This window comes from Ictidomys tridecemlineatus, chromosome 1 (genome assembly GCF_052094955.1).
Source record: "Ictidomys tridecemlineatus isolate mIctTri1 chromosome 1, mIctTri1.hap1, whole genome shotgun sequence".
NCBI classification, from domain to species: domain Eukaryota; kingdom Metazoa; phylum Chordata; class Mammalia; order Rodentia; family Sciuridae; genus Ictidomys; species Ictidomys tridecemlineatus.
In genome coordinates, this window is record NC_135477.1 from 65,351,710 (window position 1) to 65,367,082 (window position 15,373).

A 15,373-nucleotide genomic window follows, 5' to 3' on the forward strand; every position below is an offset into this window, starting at 1 on the left:
CTCCTTTTTTTTTTTCCCAAAGCATACTATGGGACACAGCCACATCAATGTTTATAGCAGCACAATTCAAAATAGCTAAACTGTGGAGCCATCCTAGATGCCCTTCAATAGATGAATGGATAAGAAAAAGTGGCATATATACACAATGGAATATTACTCAGCAATAAAAAGAATAAAATCATGGCATTTGCAGGTAAATGGATGGAGTTAGAGAAAATAATGCCAAGTGAAGTTAGCCAATTCCCAATAACCAAATGCCAAATGTTTTTTTGATATAAGGAGGCTGACTCATAATGGGGTAGGGATAGATAAACTCTAGATAGGGAAGAGGGGTGGGAGGGGAACAGAGGAGGAAGGGGATTAGCAAGGGTGGTGGAATGTGATGGACATTATTTCCAAAGTACATGTATAAAGATATGAATTGATGTGAATATACTTTGTATACAACCAGAAATAGGAAAAATTATGCTCTATATGTGTAATATGAATTGTTATGCATTACTATCATATATAAATTTTAAAAATTAAAATGAGTGTAATTTATTTAACTTTTAATATGAAAAGTTTTACAGATAAAAACTTAAAAATAAGAATTTATATAACATGTCTAAAACTATGGAAAGCTTTTACTTAAACTTAAAATAAGTTCAGAAGCTTTAAAATTTGCTTTTTAACTTTTTTATCTCTCATTGGATTGATGAACATTGTATCAGAATTTCTTCAACATAAGTAGACATTTGTAATGGCTGATTAACTCATCATTTCATAGCACCCATGATAAAATCCAAGTGGCCTCTTTCATTTGAAGTGGATCTATTAACATGTGACAGGTGACTTAGGAGCAGGAACTGAGCTTGGAAGCTACATAGGTAAGATACAGAGAGCCAGAAAAATGCCTAACTACAATACTGAATTTTCTAGCACAAATCCCAATGATGCAACATCCCCCACTCCTCTAATAGAGTACCTGGGATACATTGGGCTAAATACTAATTTCTTTACCAGAGTTGACCCCATAGAACCACACACTTCTTTTGCTGTATCTGATTCCCCTTTGGCTCACTTGTTGATATTTTTTCTTCCAAAGGTCATGAAAATGTATTCTGCTTGGCAGATTACAAAATAAATGTCATATGCAAATGGCTCTGGGAAGTATAGTTTTATGTTTTCTTGATTTGACATTATAAAAAAATATAGACATTAGACTCTATGGTCTAATGTATGGTATCTGTTCTATTTGCAAAGTATTTCAAATTATAATGTTTAATAAAAGTATATAGTGTTGACTTTTATAAGCACTTTTTATATCAATGTATTCTTGTTTGATTATTTTATTAATGGAATAGTCCTTGTACTAAAATTTCTGAGTTAAAGGGTCCTTTCTGAAAGTATTGCTATATTTCCTTTTAAATTTATTTCTTTCTTTTAAAGATATAAATTATAACCCCACAAAAATCATCTAAAAATTGTTTTCTTATTTTCTAACAAATCCTTGATATTATTCTTTTAATCAAATGTTTGATATTTTGAAAAACAAAATATCACTGCATTTTAATTAACATTTGTTTTCATAATAAGCCTTATGGCTTATATTTTTCTAAAATATATATTCTCTATTATTCAAAGAGTTGTAATAAATTAAATATTATTTTATTAGTTAAGATTAACATAGGTTTTATTTAGTAAAGTGTTTCATAAAGCAGTATTGGAGCTATTTTAGTTAGAGAATGAAGTTTTTTTACTCCAGACAATTATGCTTTGTGAGTTCTTCTATCTAATCTAATATTTTTTACTCTTTTATTATTTCATGCATAATAAAATCTGCCTTCTTAAACCTTTTTCTCCCACACATTTTCTAATTTGGTTAGTGTTTTCTAATCTATTTTGGGTCTCTCCATAAGTGTCAAATTTATAAGCTTAGCAGTACAGACATATGGAATCTTGGGGATAATATTTATATCATTTCCTATTTTCTTCTTCTTTTATGATAATTTAAATTTTCTAAGAGACAAACTTCTGATGATAGAAATATTAACATTTATGGGGTAAAAATAATTCACAAAAAATAATTCCAGCACCATATTGAAGTAAATCCATTGAGGAAAGAAATAATAAAATGCTGTTAATGCAACAGAAATTCTGAAAAGTTTGATTTTTCACTCATTGGAATGGTGCTCACTGTTGAAAATTTTTGAGAAAATTACTGCATGCACACAGACACATAATACTAAGAATAAAAGGTTGATTTTAATAATTATAATTAGAAATCATGAAGCTTAGAAAGCTATGGAAAAAGCAATGACCAACTATAAAATGTGTGTGTGTGTGTGTGTGTGTGTGTGTGTGTTTTGGACTTACTGTTGGTTGGCAAAGGTATTATCTGAGCCAAAACAAAGAAAGAAAATGTAGAATCCTGTCCTTGAGAAGGTCTTGTAAATAGCAGCAGATCTTCAGAACTGTTGGTATCCGCATATAGAGGATTGTCAAAAATGAGTGGAAAAACCTGGCAGGAGATAAAGCTCTCTTCATATATTGTACATGTGGATAACAAACTGTTGAAAATATCCTCTCTAAATGCCATGGGTGGCAAAATACTTGTCTTCAGTATTTTCAGTTTTTAAGAACTCTAAAGAAAATTTCCAAGCCTCCAAAAAATTCAATATATCAATAATATGCTTTATTCTTATGGCCAATAGCAAAACTGTTATCCTACCACACTTTTCTTGAAGGACTTAATTTACACAATTTCATATTGCAATCTAAGGCCATAAAAGTATCTCTGTCAAACTTATCCAAAAGTTTTCTTTTTGTCAACAATAGCTGAGATCATATTACCAACTTGAGTTGGCTTAGATTTTACTCTCTGTAAGGTTTATGATGCAGAAAGAGATTATTCATTAAATAAAATATTTTTGATGCAGTTGCCACAAGCACACACTACTCTTTGTCATTTCATTTTCATTGTGAAAATGTGGTAAGAACATAGATTAATTTAGAGCTAGCCATTCTACATTCAGATTTCCTGCAGAATGACTTCTACCTGTGTGAACCTGAATTACCTGTTACTATACTAGACAGTTATAGCAAAAAAAGCTCTGAGAAAGCAAAATGAGACGGATGGAGAAAGTAACAAATGATTTTTGTTTGTTTGTTTGTTTTTCTTTAGGTTCTGCTAGTTCCATAACTTTCAGACCCAACCCCTATCTGTTCTTGCTTCAGACTTTTCCCCTTTTGTTAAATGAACCACAAACAAACTCCATGACATTAAAATATTTTAAAAAGTAGGGCACTGAAGAAACATTGCTAAATGTCTGTTTCCTGTATATATTCAAATGTATTAATTTTCTCTGCCAGACAATGATAACTCTTCCTTTTATTTTTTTTTTTCCGGGCTATGATCAAGCTCAAGGCCTCATGCTAGGCAAGGATAACCCTGTAATTTTTTCCTGCTCTCTCTAATAATTACCTTGAGTCATATGTAAGCAAAAAGTTAATTAACACGTTAAATATTAACACATACTTTCAAGATCACAGGATTGTAAACCTATATTATTTCATTTCAATAGAAAAAATTCCTTCAATGCACTGTTGCTCTAAATCTAGCAGAACTGTTTCATATTGAAGTATGTCATATAATGTACAATGTGAAATTTACATGAATATATCTTTCAAGTAAATGCTTATAAATTTTTTTCTTTTAATGAAAGCTTAGGTATACATAATTGACTTGTGGAAAATAATTCTATTTAAGTAGACAATGTAGCCTGTAAACAAAGACTTCTTAAGAATACCTCTGTTTGAAGAATGTAATTTTGAATAGTGATGTTGATGCTGCAGCTTTTATCTTTTGACCTTATTGAGTGTCCTAGTAAAAAATCAAGATTGAGAATTTTCTCTGAGCCTCTCATTAAGAATAATTAGAAAATAAAATAACAAATTAGTTTTCAGAAACAATGTAGATATAAACTCTTTAACTGCTTACATAAAGTGTTTCTTGAATAATTTTGTTTTTCTCATGAATACAAAAATATAGCCCTTTCTTACTGCCTTTTTTTTTATTATGTAACATGAAGAAAAGTTGGTTAATGTTAAAAAAAAACACAAAAACGCATTTAGGGAGATTTTAGAATAATCGAGAACAAGATCTTATGAAGAACAGTTAGTCAGTTTTGTTTTTTTTTAATCCCTATGACAAAATACCAGAGGAAAATAATTCAAAGGATGACAGATTTAATTCAGTTCATGATTTCAGTCTGTGATTGGTTTGCTCTATCCTAAAGGCTGTGGGAAGACAGAAACTCATGGTGGAAACATGTAGGAGAAAAGCTGTTCACCTCATGGTAGTCAGGAACCAAAGAGAGATTTTAAAAGAGCAGGGGACTGGGAACATAGTAAATGCTCAAAAGCCACAAAGACCTGCTTTCTCCAACTAACAGGCCTCACCTTGTAAAGATCCCACCAATTTCCAGTAGTGCCATTAGCTGGGGACCAAGCCTTCCACACATGACCCTTTGGGGATATTCTAAAACTACAGTGTTATAAGCTTTTAGAAGGGAGAAGCCATCTATTTTATATTAGATTATTTTAAAAGTTATTTATTTAGTTCAGTCATGCACATTGCTCTGATGACATAAGAAAAAAGATATTTTGCATTTTTTGGTTATCTCTACATATTCTGAAGGATCTGAGGCCATAAAATTACATGTATTAAGTTACTATTCTAGTACATTAAATGAACATAAAAATGCGAACTATTCTAAGCTTAAATTGATGAGCTAATAAAAATATGACTTTTTTAATGTAAGTATAAGAAACTGCTGCTGAGATATTCAAAAATATATGTCACTGTTTTTAAAATGAAAAGCATAAATGGGATAGTTTTGCTTACTATCATTCTCACTTATACAAATGGAGTACAATATGTTAGTAATTTGTCCAATATTATAAAACTATTAAAAGCCAATTTTAGAATTTGAACTTATACTTCCAAATTTCAAATCACTAGTTCTTAACCACTACACTACACTTAGGAATCAATTCCTTTATGAAACAGCTATGCAAAGACCCAGGATTTGATGAGTTATTTGTTTTATTCATTTGCCACAGAGGAGGAAATTCCTTAATTTGACAACTATAGAATAATTCTAAATCAAGTAATTTTCTAGGTGCTGAAACAATCCATTTTCAACTATAGGCAGCTGGTAAGAAAACAGATGAATAGAAATTACAAGGAGACAAAGAGTTTTTTGGCCACTAATATCAAACAATCTTTAGTATGTGAGGACATTGAGTTTTATTTATTTTAGTTACAATTTAATGGAATATGCTATCATTTATAATACATTGTGCTATTTTTAGGATATTTAAGCAAATTTTCTCTATAGCATTTTTTCAGCTCATGCCATAGGCTCACCAGAGTGTGAATTTCAATATAAACTATAGAAAATTGGAGGAAGTGAACATTTTCTCCCTCTTTCTCTTCTCATTACTTTTCTATTATTGTGAGTTCTTTATCATCTGTCATAACAAGTTCCAAATCATTCCACTTTCTGAAGAATTTGCCATACTTTTCTTTAATTTAAAGGAAGACTTTTCTGTTTGCTAACAAAGCACTCATGGTTCTACTTTTACACAGCAAATTGTTTCCCATTTTTCCCCCATTATTTCTACTTGAGGACATTTTAAATAATAAAAAATAAAAACAATGGAAAATTAGGTTATAGAGTATGTCAAAATTTTGATCATTATAAATTTGAGAAGTATTTTTATCACTATAAATTTGATTGAAGACGCTCATTTTTTTGGTGGGGGGGCTACTGGGTATTTAACTCAGGGGCACTCAATCACAGAGCCTTATCCCCAGCCCTATTTGTATTTTATTTAGAGACAGTCTCACTGAGTTGCTTAGCACCTTGCTGTTGTTGAGGCTGGCTTTGAACTCAGGATCCTCCTGTCTCAGCCTCCCAAATCTCTGGGATTTCAGGCACGTGTCGTTGTGGCAGGCTTCATTCACTCTTGATTTAACAAATAGTTGCTAGTAATCAATTATGTGTCATGAAATGCACTGAAAGGACATAGGCATGAGAAGGAGAAACAAAGTCTGGGTTGATACTGAGTTTTCTGTCTTTAGAAATCAGATAATCTTAAATTGGTTCCATGGGGCAGAGAGTACATATTAGGGAAACTTACCTAGTCTGGGGACTAGTATAGGTAAGTGAAAGACAGATTTGTCTTAAAGATTAGGAATGAGAAATAAATGCAATATTGGAGAATCTTGAGATGATTCAGGATGAAAAATAAAGTAATGAAAGTACAGAAGTATCTGTTGGAAATGGTGGAAGCAAAATGGAGCATGGAAGTAGGTGAGATGGTAAAGGAAGGAGAGAACCCTGTATACCACATGGAATATTTTTAACTTTTGTTCTAAAATTATATTATGCAGTGGGTGGTGGGCCATAAAATATTTTATTTTTTAACCTAAAAGAGATGGTAAATAATTAAAAAGTAAGCAAGCATGTACTTGTCAAAAATCACTCTGGTTATATAGAAACTTAAAACAAAACATTGGGACAAGATTTCTTTTAAGACAATTAGTTAGGAAAACCTAGTAGGTGATCTAAGAGATTAGGTGATATTGGTGCTACTGGAGATTGAAGGCGGTAGTATCCATGAGCAGTTTTTCTTCAGGAATTAAATTCAAGACTTAGTCACGAATGTGATATAGAAAAAAATAGGAAATGGTCAGGGTCAAAGGTAACTTTCTATTTCCTTGGAGTGAGAAGTGCTGAAGTTTTTTGCAAAAACATTGCTTGATCAAAAAATGCAGTTTTGAGATTAGGATTATAATTCCTGAATGCACCCTCTTTTGGTAAGAAGAACATTTGACAGTTGTGGATTATTGTTTTTATCTAATCTACACTACAATGGTCTTAGGCTTCAGTCTACAATAAGGATAGAATATCATAGGTTTGGTATCTTTAAAACCAGTCTTTACATATGTTCTTAGTATAACTTTTTGGGTTTTAAATCCATCCTGTTGTGTAAGATTTTTTTAAAATATATAGGTTATTTTTAGCTTGATGACACATTTGCATAAATCAGTCACACTGAGCATTCAGGTATTACTAGTCATATCCTAGGCTTCTTGACAAATTGGATATTAGAAACAGATAGAGGCCTAAGAGGTTAGAAATTTTAGGCATGAAAAACAATGATTTTGTGACTTAACCAGAACAGTCAAGGGTGAAATTAAATAGATTACAAAAGACCATTTCCAAGATACAGGGTCAGCAGCTAAACTGTCTCCCTGAGGCAGACAGATTATTCATAGACCAGAAAGAACAGGATTCCGTCCTCCAAATTGCTTTCTAGTCCTCACTCTGATCTTGATTATGATGTTTTACATTTATGATACATTTTAGCTATTCCATCCAAAATTATTTTCTGTTCAAGATAATTCTCAATATGCTTATTGTTATTAAAATGTTTGGTACATATCAAAACTAACTAATTATTCTTTCATTAATGCAACATTTAAAAACAAACACTTTGGCTGTTATGAATAAGCTTATTAACAGATTAGGTTCATGTGCCTAATCAATCTCTCTTCATTAGTGTTGTGAGTCTAAAAAAGGTAAATATATGTACATTAATATATGTATAAATATATGCTTATATATTATATGTATTTTTATACATCAATATATATTATATATTGATATTTTGTATATTTATATATTTATTTTAATATATTTCTATCTATTTATATATGAAGATGTATACATATCTGTATAGATACATATACATACATACATATACACACACACACACACACACACACACACACACACACACACACATATACATATACACACACTGATCCGGAAGCCAGCAAAATCTAAAGTATGTGTTGACCTTCTATACATGATAACATCTTACTGGGGGCATCTGGAAATTGCAGGAATCAAACTTAGTGGGAGTTATCTAAAAGGATCTGACTTTGAGGAAATATAGTAGAGTCTTACTTCTGGGGAGTTTCTGCTAGCAAGAGAAAATGAAGATAGAGACTTATGGACTGCTCTCATTGAAAGAGGTTCAATGGGCAGGGCAGACCACAGTTCAGAAAAATTCAGCAAATATTCTTTCAGGATGAACCCTTATCAGATTTTTAGAGTTACTGGATGTATATGACACGTAATTGGTTTTAATGAACCTATGTGAGAGAGACTGTTGTAATTTATCTGGTGAAAAACAACATGTACTTCAGGAATATGGAGAAGAAGCATTTTATTCAGAATAGCAGCATAGAAAGTTTTCTACTAGTAGTGATGCCTTGACTGTTTCTTGAGAGAGGAGTAAAATTATCTAGGGAAAAATGAGGAGAAAAATATACTTTGGCAGATGTAAAATATTAATTTGTGTTGGTAAGATGGAGAGTGAACTATGAGAATGGAAAGAGTGGGAGAGTTAGGCAGAGCTGGGATTTGCACAGTATCATTTTGCTTATCCATATAAAGAAAGTTTACCCTTAAAGATAATAGTTATAAATTGGTGAAAAACTTGTAAATATTCCACTCAGCTCACCAGTTTTTCCCTTTCCCCTTCAGGCTACCTACATATAAAGTATTGTTTTTTGTTTAAATATCTATTCCTCTACTGATATCTACTAAAATATATTCTTTTCTACTCTCTGTAGCTATAATGACCTTAACTAAGGCAGGGACTATGTATATATGGGGGAATGATCTTGAAAAATACCTATTGTCCACCATGCAATAGATGAGAGAGTTGGTAGTTGAATATCTTCTTTTAGAACTGATCGGGTATTATCTTTTATATCCTTCACAAATTGCTTCCACCTTCTTGCTCTCCTATTCCTTCTCTCTACATTCATTATCTATTTTTTCAGTCATATGTTATTAGAAAATTTATTAAAGAACTGACTTCACATATACAACATTTACATACCCGTGTGGGTGTTTATGTGTTTCTTCTGGTCTCTACCACTCCCACCTAAAATCCTTGAAGAAAAGCGCTCTTGATTACTTTTTTCTTTTAATTTCCATGCAATATATGGTAATAATCTATATACTAGTACATAGCAATTAACTGATAAGTTTGATTAAATTTTGAATATATAAAGGAAGGAAAATGAAACAAATATAACTTATGAGAACATGGGAATAAAAGATAATTATGAGTCAGAGATATGGAATAGGTGAAATTTGTAATTCTAAAGGGAAGGAAACATCTGTTAAGCAGAGATACAGGCAAAATACAGGCAAAAACAAAACTAAGTAACAAAATGTTCCTATAATTAAAAGATATGATGAAACTAGAGTGATAGAAAGGCAAGCTGTTTAATTCTAAGTAAAAGATGTTTGGGCTTGTATATGTCTTTTTATGTTGCTATAACAAAATTATTGAAATTGGAAATGAATCAAATAAAGAGGTTTTTGTAACTCACAGATTAAGGCTTAAACTCAAGATTGGATAACTGCATCTATTTGGCTCAAATAAGGGCCTCCTGGTAACAGATAACATTTGCATGACGGATTTGTGTGTGTGTGTGTGTGTGTGTGTGTGTGTGGTGTGTGTGTGTGAGAGAGAGAGAGAGAGAGAGAGAGAGAGAGAGAGAGAGAGAGAGAGAGAGAGAGAGAGAGATACACTGTTGCATACAACACCAGAGAGATTTAGGGGTTTTAGGACTAGACTTTGATCTTTTATATTAATTTTATTTTATGGGAATGAACCAGGGTCCCAAGAGAACCACATTAATCCCTTCTGAGGGAAACACCCCCTGTGACCCAAAACCTCCCTCTAGGCTCCACCTTTTAACAGTTGTACTGCCTCCCAACATTGCCACACCAAGGACCAAGCTTTCATCCTATGAACCCTTGATGGATATTTTCTTATATTGTTCAAAGAAGTGTTCTCCTTATTCCAAAGGAAGCATATAAGATGTTTTGTGTCATAATTTAGCTTTGATTTGGGATGAGAATAAAGCTTCTGGGAGAGTAGTGATAAAAACCTTGCAAGAGTACAGGTGACAAACATGAGGAGCTGAATGTTAGGACACCTGAGGAAGACAGGAGGAAGTGGGATGAGCATGGGTTATCATAGGTCTAAAAGCACTGTGACTTCAAACTCCCAGAACACTGACAAGGATGACAAGAGCAAAATCATACACCTCTCAGCTTCTTTGATTCATGTGAGAGAATTCACACCTTACAATGCAGAACAGTGCTTGCTAAAGACCTTGTTATTTCATACACATATTCATAAAAATGGAAAAAAATTAGTAAATAAATCTCGAAATCATATTTCAAAAACATAAAGTTGGAAGTCTTTATGCAAAGTTAATCTGATATTTGTACAGGAGTATGTCAAATACTTACACATACATATGTCAGTATGTCAAATATATATGACACAGCTCTATCACCCTGACTTTGTATCTCCTAAAAGAATGTTTTTTGTCTCAGATATGTACATTTGACATCTTTCAGGTATCTTTCACATTGTAACTGCCATCTATATTATAGCACATGATACTATTTTTATGTTCATACCATGTGATACCCAGCAAGGTATTAGCAGTGTTTGAAATTATGAATTAGTTACCACTACTGATTGATATGCAATTCACAGAAAGTTTTTTCAACATTGCAAGTAATAGACTGTGCACAAGTAATTTGTATTTTTGTAAAAAATTACAATGTTTTATGATATTTTATTGTCTATAATAGTTTCTACAATGCTAATTATGTATATTATCACATTAATGTGTTAATATTATTAGAATTATAACACCTGATAGATTTTATATCTTCCATTTCCATGAATCATTAGGCAATGTATCTGTTATTATATAGTGGTTTTTATATCGTGAATCTCTTGCTAAATATATACATATATTCTTTCTTCCTTTCTTTCTTCCATTTTTCTGATCTGCTTCCATTGATGACTCTATACTTTTGACTGCAGACTGGCAATATGAGGGTAAGATGACAAAAATAAAAACCCCAAACAACCTCATGAGCATTGCTTGTCTGTCTTTGTTTTATTCTTTTTAGAACATTATTAAAATTCTATTCACTCTCTTTAATTAGACCCTTTATCACAATTAAAGTCCAATTATGTTTGTTTCTGTTGTGAAGCTTTAATTACCATTTATCCTTGTTAATCATTCCTTTATGTTATTTCTTTGGGTTAAATTATCATCTCATTATCTCTGTCCTGAAGGACTTCTTCTCTCCAGTGATCTCTGCTGGTGTTTTCTCAGTAAGATTTGAATAGTTTTTTGGTGTACAAAGTGACTATGTCGTGATGTGGTAAGGAATCTGTGGTTCTTAGGAAATATTTTTTAAATAATAAAATATTTTAAATAATGATACATGTTAATTTGATTGTATGATTTGTCTTTGTAAGCATCAATGTATATCTCAATGTATTTGATCTTGGAGTGAGTTCTCCTAGAGTTGTTATTCTTACCTTTGATCATTCTCTCTCTTTAGATTGCAAACTAGCTAGGGGAGGACCACCAGCCACCATAGTTGCTATTGATGAAGAGAGTCGGAATGGTGAGTGAGTTGTTTTATCATTGTCTTATCTAAGAAGGGTTTATCAAAATTAAACTCCTGATTTGATATCCTATGAGATGTTAAATCCAAATCCAAATTTATAAATAATTCCCTTCTAATTTGTCTATAGTATGCATTTAAATTATGCCATTTCTGAAAGTGCTTTATTTGAGAGCTTCTTTCAGTGAACTCAAGTGTTCAGTTCTGATTGAGAGGAGGTGATTCTGAGTCAGCACAAGAATGCACATACCTATGGGCTGGGATATTTCTTTGTCAATATGTAGAGTTGACAATCATGCATATACTTCTCTAACTGAAACACAATATATTCCTTAAAAGTGATCCACAGGTAAGGCTTATACTGCAAGCTTAAATTGTCTGAAATCTGTTGAAGACTAAGATTCAAACCTAATTAGACATAGTGATATAATCAGTGAAGGGGTGACTTGAACTTGCTTGAAGGAGTGAACATGACAAAAGTTGAAACCTGAGAAAGTCCCAATTTTCATGTGTAGTCTATAGTAATTAACAACTAAGATTGAACATATCTAAAGCTTCAAGGATAATTTTTCTTATGAAAATAAAAATAAATATTCAAGATTTTGTTCTGTAGCATTCTCATTGCATCTTTGAACTGTAATGTATGAATAAAGTTGTCTCCTTTATTAGGTAGAAGTAAAATGGATATTTGTGGGGCTCTGCTATTTCAAACTATTCTCTGTGTGAATGATGTCTGCTCATTTTGTCTGCTGATTCTGTGGTAGACTTTCCATTGGGTTTGTTTGACTTCTACTTCTTCTCTACTTTAAAAAGTGTTCTTCCAGATTAACATTTTTAAAAGGAAATTAAATTAAAGTGGTTTATTAGAAAGTGAGATTTTTCTGTAACTTAGCCTATACACACTTAGAAAAATTTTATAATATATACATATAATACCTTCAATAGTTCACTTTATCACAGATTTATTTTACTTATTTGAAAAATTGGTACAATTTTAGGTTTTTGAACATTCTTTGTAATCATTCAAAATGTCTTCAGTATTTCTATCTTCCATTTAAGTGAATTTATGTATCTACCCTAAATTTTTCTTGTATTAAACAATCACATAAAGACAATATTCTGACTATTTTTAAAAAACCATATTGATAATGAAAGCATATGCACTTATAGTTATCATAACTCATTTAAGTAAGTTGGAAATGAATTCTAAAAGCATTTGCCCAAAATATAAGAAAATACTATGGTTGGAAAATATTCTTTCTCACATGTTTAATTACATTTATTTATGATTACCTACTTTTATTCCGAAGTAACCTATATTTTCTAAATGTTCTACAATGAAAGTTTAAATTTGCAACCAAAGAATAAAAAGCCTATAAATATGACAAATGATCTATGTACATTTTTAATAGATTAACTAATTCCCGCAAACATAAAAGCTGAGCTGAAATAAGACATTTATTTTACTACATAAATTTTGTTTTAATATGTGATTCTGTACAGAATTTTGCCAACCAGGTAATTATAGCCACAGTAATGATGATGTTTTACCTTCTTCTGCACTGATTATATTACTACTTTTCAAAGGAGCTTGAGAATTCTACAAAGATGTTGCCATAGCAGTTCTGTGCAAGAACATGTGGCGAAAGTTCAATATTTGTGTTTTGGAAAAATGTGACATGATACAGCGTAGTAATGTTGTGCTCCTTACTTGGCATATTTGTAGAAACTGCCAACTACTCAGAATGCTGCCAAAGTTGTTGGAGTGCTATCACAAGTAATATAAATATCGACCTACAGAATAAATGTTTTGCTTTTTTCTTTTGCATTGTTTTTAAAAATAAATATGGTCAAACTCCTGCCAGAAAATTCAATGTAGTGTGTAATCATTCTTGTCTTAAAAGTCTAAGGAAACAATTCATGAAAAAGTTTTCATATTTTTTTCTTTAGGCAATCCAAAAAACTTCTCAATAATAAGATTATTTAAAACTGTGCTCTTAAACTTTCTTAATTTTCTCCTTTCCTGCATCTTTTAATTGGTAAGAATAAAATACTTGTGTATCCTATTTTGCCAGTAAGATGAACTCTCATTTTTAAGGATCTGGGGCTTCTTAAAAGAAAGTCAGCTAGGCGCAGTGGCATACACCTATAATCCCCCAGCAGCTCTGGAGGCTGAGACAGGACAATTGTGAGTTCAAAGCCAACTCTAGCAACTGCGAGGGTACTAAGCAACTCAGGGAGACCGTGTCTCTAAATAAAATACAAAATAGGGCTGGGGTTGTGGCTCAGTGATTGAGTACTCCTGAGTTCAATCCCTGATACAAAAAAAAAATGGTATATAGAAAATGCTATATTAAGCAAAACTGGTAAATTCATTGTGAATCAACTTGTCATTGGCTAACTTTATTGCTGTCTAATGCTAAACAGCCTGTGTCATTTTATGTACATTTGGGAAATAAAAGATGATACTGAGGTGTCTCTATAATTTTGAAGCAACATCTCCAAAGGAAAGGGTGTCACAGCTGACTAATGAAGTTATGATTAACCGTTAGGACACATATTCCACAGTTGGAGTATGATTGATTTATAGCTTCAAAGACACACTTGCCTGAGAAAGATGGAGGAAGTCCTATTAAGGAACACTAAATGTATCCAGTCACTCTGTTCCTGGAGTTTCTCTTGCCTAAGTATGTGGTTAGAAGAGAAGGGACCTGGGCATGAAGGTTGTTCATCTATTTGAAACAATTATGTTGTTAGGGAAAATTTAGGTGTTGCCCTATAGGATCTTTTCCTTCCATTGTCAAAATCAGTAGGCCTAGATAAAATTTTTAAAATGTTTTGTTGGTATTTTTCTCTATTTTGTGGTTGTCAATTTTAAGACCATTAGATTAACAAGAAGTTAGACAAACCTTGCCATGTGCACATCCAAAGATGCAGTGGAAATTTCACATGCATCTCGTACAAGAGGCTTTGGACTTATGAACAGAATAATAAAACAAGTCTTTGTAAAAATTCCCAAATATTAAGTAAAGTGTATATAGGAAAAATAGTTTTTGGCACTAGGTATTTATAAGCCTCCATTTTTGATGGGTTCATCTTTATTCTTCTCCTAAGTTCTCCAGAAAGATTAAAACTACCAGAAATTTTTGGAAGAAAAGCATAGTGAAAGAAGTATGGATTCTTTATTCACAGCTCAAAAGTCAGAGATACGACACAACTAAAACCCCAATGAGAAACAGCATAATATTAAGAAGAAAAGGAACTGAGAAACCAAGATTCAGAGAGCAGGCAGCCTGGGCGACAGTGTTGAGGAAAGCAAAATGTTACCAAGAAGTTGTAAGTCTAGGAATTCATAGGGGATTAAAAGATGCTTCAGTAGGTTTTGGAAAGATATTACTAAATATTAAAATCCTTACCTGGACCTCGCCTTTGTTCTTCTTTCTTTCAATGTGTGACAATGAAGATACTTGTATGAGACATTTCTGACTTCCATTATCATCCCTTCTCTGTTTCTCTCTTAGTTCTGTGATAGTTACTTTGGTTATTTCAAAAAGGTACATAATGTCAGTTTTGCTATATAATTTCCACATTTAAATAAAATAAGAATAGTATACTGATTATAGAAATCAAGCTTTTAAAGATGCATAAACTTTTTGCTGAGAAAAAAAGGGTTGAAGTGCAAATGTCCTTGTAAGGGATAGTTCTGTTTTTAAGCAGTTTCTCTTGTATGTATTTTTGTCTCACTGCTGTTTTGCATGATTGCATTATAGTGAAGGTAAACAGACTTTATT

At 32.0% G+C, this 15,373-nt stretch overlaps 1 protein-coding gene across 4 annotated transcripts in view; it reads left to right on the forward strand.

Moving 5' to 3' along the window:
- The window catches only part of Pcdh15 (protocadherin related 15), a 1,597,439-nt gene that overhangs the window by 993,696 nt on the left and 588,370 nt on the right, over positions 1–15,373 (forward strand). For all 4 annotated transcript variants that reach the window (XM_078041965.1, XM_078041960.1, XM_078041968.1 and 1 more), the window contains 2 exons: positions 10,987–11,001; positions 11,517–11,582. In XM_078041965.1, the coding sequence (XP_077898091.1) occupies positions 10,987–11,001; positions 11,517–11,582 (81 nt within the window). The remainder of the gene's footprint in view (positions 1–10,986; positions 11,002–11,516; positions 11,583–15,373) is intronic.